We start from the raw sequence: 4,622 nt of genomic DNA on the forward strand, positions 1-4,622 counted from the left end.
AGCAAGTAGAGCACGGGGAGCAGAGTAAAGGTCAGGATGCAGTTGTCGAGAGGATTGACCTCTCTTAAATTTTATTTCAAATTATCTGGGGACTTGGCCCTGTGTGGCGCAAGTTTTGCAAAAAACTCTTTTTTATTTTCTTTCTTGTTTTGGCTCGTTTTGTGCCTGCCGGTGTGCAAGTTTTGAACTTCTGATGGCGCCTACTAAAGGTAGCAGGTGCCTTAACTTAAAGTAGCTCTGGGCCCAGGTTTCTAGGCCCTACTTTTGTTATACTTGCGTTTTTGCCATTGATTTCTGGAGTTTTGATTCCACGTAGGTGTACCCAGGAAGCTGACCTGGCTCCAGGTGTACAGCTCCTGCTCCTGGTGGCAAACCATTGATAACATATTTTACCCATGACGTAAAATATCTTATCACTAGGGTTTGTTGATTAGAGAGTACCTTCATTGAATGTTTCTGACTAACAAGGAATGTTGCATTCCTTGTGGTTCCAGACGTTTGAAATCTGTGCGTGCACTCTTTGATATACGACATAGCTATGGGATTACTGAGTTAACGTTAAGGTATGGGTGGTCTTAGTATGCCGTACCCTGCGCTACCTCGGCGTATGCTCTCCATGTGGCTTGACTTAAGATAAATGTCTTCGTAGCCTCACATGGCAGGGGCTGGACCCTCAAAGTGTTCCTTATCTGACAAGTAACCAACATTAGTATCAAAGCCTTTCTTCGTAGAAGCATTATAAAGTCCTAAGTAGTGCAAATTACCTGGTGCTATCTCATGGTGTTCCAGGGCAACACCTGGGTCCAGGAAGCCACATCCTGAACTACTTGGTTTAAAAACGACTCTATTTGGTTAAAGGAAAACTAAGGAAGACAAAAGAAAAAGTTTTTGGAAACACACCAATACCTAAAGCATATACTAACCCCCACCCCCCCCCCTTTTTTTTTTGCTTCACGGACTTTTGAAAGGTCCTTTATACACTAAAGTTTTGGCACTTTGTCAGACAAAGTACCGTTTTAAGTGACGGATGTTTCAGGGTTATCCAGGATTTGACCGTGCATGGTCATCAACCTGTATGCCCCATTCTTGATAACACTTTCGACCTGATACGGCCCTTCCCATTTGTAGGCAAACTTGCCTGCCTTGTGGTTCTTGGTATTTTCGAATACCCTTCTTAGTACGTGGTCCCCTACTTCAAGGGTCCTGATTTTGACATTCTTGTTATATGTCCTCGCCACGGACTGTTTATACGATGCCATACGTATGTAGGCGCTTTCCCGCAGCTCATCAACTGTATCCAGGCTCCTGGCCATTTCGATCTTGTTTTGCTCTGCCGTCTGACAGCCGTATCTGTGCGTGGGTACCAAAACTTCCGAGGGCATTACTGCCTCTGCTCCGTACACAAGGCTAAACGGAGTTTGGCCTGTTGCCATTTTTGGTGTTGTCCTTTCTGACCAGAGTACCAATGGTAGTTCATCCGCCCATTTTCCCCCCAGCTCTTCCAGCCGTTTTCTGAGGTTCTCCATAATGATTTTGTTGCTGGATTCGGCTTGGCCATTGGTTTGTGGATATCTGGGGGCTGATTTTCTCAGCGTTATGTTCCATCGTGCACAGAATCCTTCGGTTATCTGATATGAACTGGGACCCATTGTCGCATATGATTTCGGATGGTATCCCAAATCTGCTTATGATGTTGCGCTTGATGAAAGAGATCACCTGCTGTTCTTTTACCTCTGTCATTACCTCTGCTTCAATCCACTTTGAGAAGTAGTCGGTCATAACTAGCATATATACTCTGTTTCCTGTAGCCCTGGGCAGCTTACCCACTATGTCCATGCCCCACATCATGAATGGCCATGGAGAGATAATCGGATGCATTGGTTCTGCTGGCTGGCGGATTGCTGGAGCCGCCTTTTGACATGATTCACAGCGTTTAGCGTGATTTAAGGCGTCTGCGCGCATGGTGGGCCAGAAATACCCTTGTCTCAAGATTTTGTTTGACAGACTTAAGCCCTCGGTGTGGTTCCCGCATTCTCCGTTGTGTACATCTTGCAAGATCGCTTTTTGACTTCCTCTTTGCTTAAGCACCGAGGCATGGTCCTCGCCAATGATTTTCTCAAGAGAATATTATCAATCATGATATACCCGGAAGCTTTTATTCAAAACTTTCTGCTTCCTTTCTGTTTTTCAGGGAGTGTCCCATCCCTTAACCAATTTAGGTATGGAACCCTCCAATCCGCATCCTGTCATCCCTATCGTGGAAACCAGCGTCCTGGCTCCCTGTGCACACTGCATGTGTACATCCTCTTTCACCGGTCTCTGATCTGGCTCCCTTTGGATGGCTGGGGTCAACACATGGGTAATCAGTATGTTTGATAGTTCTGTGGGCTGGAAGGTGGATCCTAACGTGGCCAGTGCGTCTGCCTCCACGTTCTGCTCCCGTGGCACCTGAGTTATCTTGAATGTTCTAAACTTTAATTTTTGCTCTGTGGCTATCTTCAAGTAGGCTATCATCTTTGAATCACGTGCTACATATTCGTTGTTTACGTGATTTACCACAAGTAAGGAGTCAGTGTATACCCTCAGGTTCCTCACCTTGAGCCTTGACGCCATATCCATCCCAAGTATAATCGCTTCGTACTCGTCTTCGTTGTTGGTTGCCTTGAACTCACACCTAATAGCTTGTACTATCATATCTCCTTTAGGAGATCGAAGGACCAAACCTACACCAGCCCCTTTTGCATTTGAGGCTCCGTCAATGTATAGGGTCCATATCTCACCATCCTGATTCCCTGTTATCGCCAGCATTCCCTCTTCTGCCTCCTCATGGGTGGCAGGGCAGAAGTCAGAGACGAAATATACTAGGGCTTGGGATTTTATCGCCGTTCTGGGTTCAAATTGCAAGTCATAGCCACTAAGATGTACTGACCATTTAGTCATTCTGCCCGAAAGTTCAGGCTTCCTCATAATAGTCTTTAGCGGGTAATTGGTTATTACGTGGATGGTGTGAGATTAAAAGTATGGCCGCAGTTTATAAGAAGCAGTAACCAAAGCCAATGCTAGTTTTTCAAAGGAAGTGTACCTGGTCTCTGCAGGAAGCAGAGACTTGCTAATGTAATATACGGGATGTTGCACCCCTTCCTGTTCTTTGACTAAGACCGCGCTTACAGCTGCTTCCGTGACTGACAGGTACAAGAATAGTGGTTCCCCTTGCTCCGGTTTTGCGAGTAATGGTGGCGTGCTTAGGTAGCTTTTGAGTTCTGTGAACGCTTTTTCATGTTCCTCAGTCCATTCGAATTTCTCAATATATTATAGAAAACAGCTTGCACCTCTCCGAGGCCCTTGATATGAACCTGTTTAGGGCCGCCACCTTCCCTGATAATCTTTGCACATCCTTTGGCTTCTGGGGTGATTCCAGCTGGAGTATTGCTTTTATCTGTTCCTTGCTTGCTTCAATTCCTCTCTGAGTCACCATATACCCTAAGAATTTTCCTGAGGACACCCCAAACAAGCACTGTTAGGCCCAATTTAGCCTGGTCTGATTATAACCTAGCCTGGCCTTATTAGGCTGATTGGGGCAACCAGAGTCCGGGCAAGTATAGTTATTATTTAACAGGAGAAGAACACCAGAGGATAAATAAGTTGTTAAGGTCCAGGAAGAAAAGCCTGATAATGATACTAAGATAGCTTGATGAAACTCTCCAGCAAGACGGCTGATCAGCAAGCAAGCAAGACAGTTATACACATGCCCTATTATCACGGAAGACCAAGTCCAACTCTAAGAATAGTATATTTCCACGTACCAGATCGTGCAAAGGAAGATAAGCCAAAGGTTGTTGAAGAAGACTGGATCAAGCGGATAAATAGGAAATGTGCCCTATTTTCTAGCTAACAACTGGGAACGGTCAAGGAGAACGTTGGGTGGTATCCAACGTTAAGTTTTGAAGAATATAAATAGCACTATTTAACATTTGTAAGATATATGTTTTTTCTCATTATTCACTACTGAATACTCATACTTACATACAAGATTTGTAATCAGCTTAATAAAGAAATACAACAACATTATCTATATTCAATCCCCATCTATAATTCTTCTATAATTTTATCCCTAATTTACAGAACTAGATACCCTAATTACTTTATAATCAAGCCGGATCCTTTCAGGGAAAATCCTGCAAAAAAATTGGCGCCCACCATGGGGCATCTAGTTCATTAATCAAAAAAAAAAATTCTTTTGCCATTCTTCATTTAATATTCACATACAAAAATGGTAGAACTCAACGCTGAACAACAATTGACGGCTGCCTTAGCTAAAATCAAAGAGTTGGAGACAATTTAAGAAAAGGCAGCCCAAGTAGAAGCCAAATCGAGATCAAGGAATCTGAGTCTAACTCAAGAAGAAATTAGAAAATCAAAGCTTCGGCTCCAAGACCGTATTCGAACCAGAACCCCATTCTCATCCATTATCAAAAACATTGACTTTTCCAATTTTGGAACTCCAGAGAAGGATACCCCATCCGGCACTCAAATCATCCCCAATGATGAAACAAACAAAACTGAAGCAGCAATAATCATGGCTATGCTTCAAGAAATTCAAAAACTCCACAACAAAATAGAAA

At 43.7% G+C, this 4,622-nt stretch overlaps 2 protein-coding genes across 2 annotated transcripts; both read right to left on the reverse strand.

Annotated features, from left to right (window-relative positions):
* Nucleotides 1-651: 651 nt before the first annotated feature.
* Nucleotides 652-1,433, reverse strand: LOC141628172 (uncharacterized). Its single transcript, XM_074441344.1, has 2 exons — nucleotides 1,072-1,433; nucleotides 652-844 (listed from the first exon to the last, which is right to left on the reverse strand). Exons 1-2 carry the CDS (start codon nucleotides 1,431-1,433, stop codon nucleotides 652-654), a joined length of 555 nt encoding a protein of 184 aa, XP_074297445.1.
* A 754-nt stretch (nucleotides 1,434-2,187) lies between these two features.
* LOC141628173 (uncharacterized) lies at nucleotides 2,188-2,967 on the reverse strand. The gene has a single exon (XM_074441345.1). The coding sequence runs from the start codon at nucleotides 2,965-2,967 to the stop codon at nucleotides 2,188-2,190; it is 780 nt and encodes a 259-aa protein (XP_074297446.1).
* Nucleotides 2,968-4,622: the final 1,655 nt, after the last annotated feature.

Source organism: Silene latifolia, chromosome Y (assembly GCF_048544455.1).
Source record: "Silene latifolia isolate original U9 population chromosome Y, ASM4854445v1, whole genome shotgun sequence".
Taxonomy (NCBI): Eukaryota; Viridiplantae; Streptophyta; class Magnoliopsida; order Caryophyllales; family Caryophyllaceae; genus Silene; species Silene latifolia.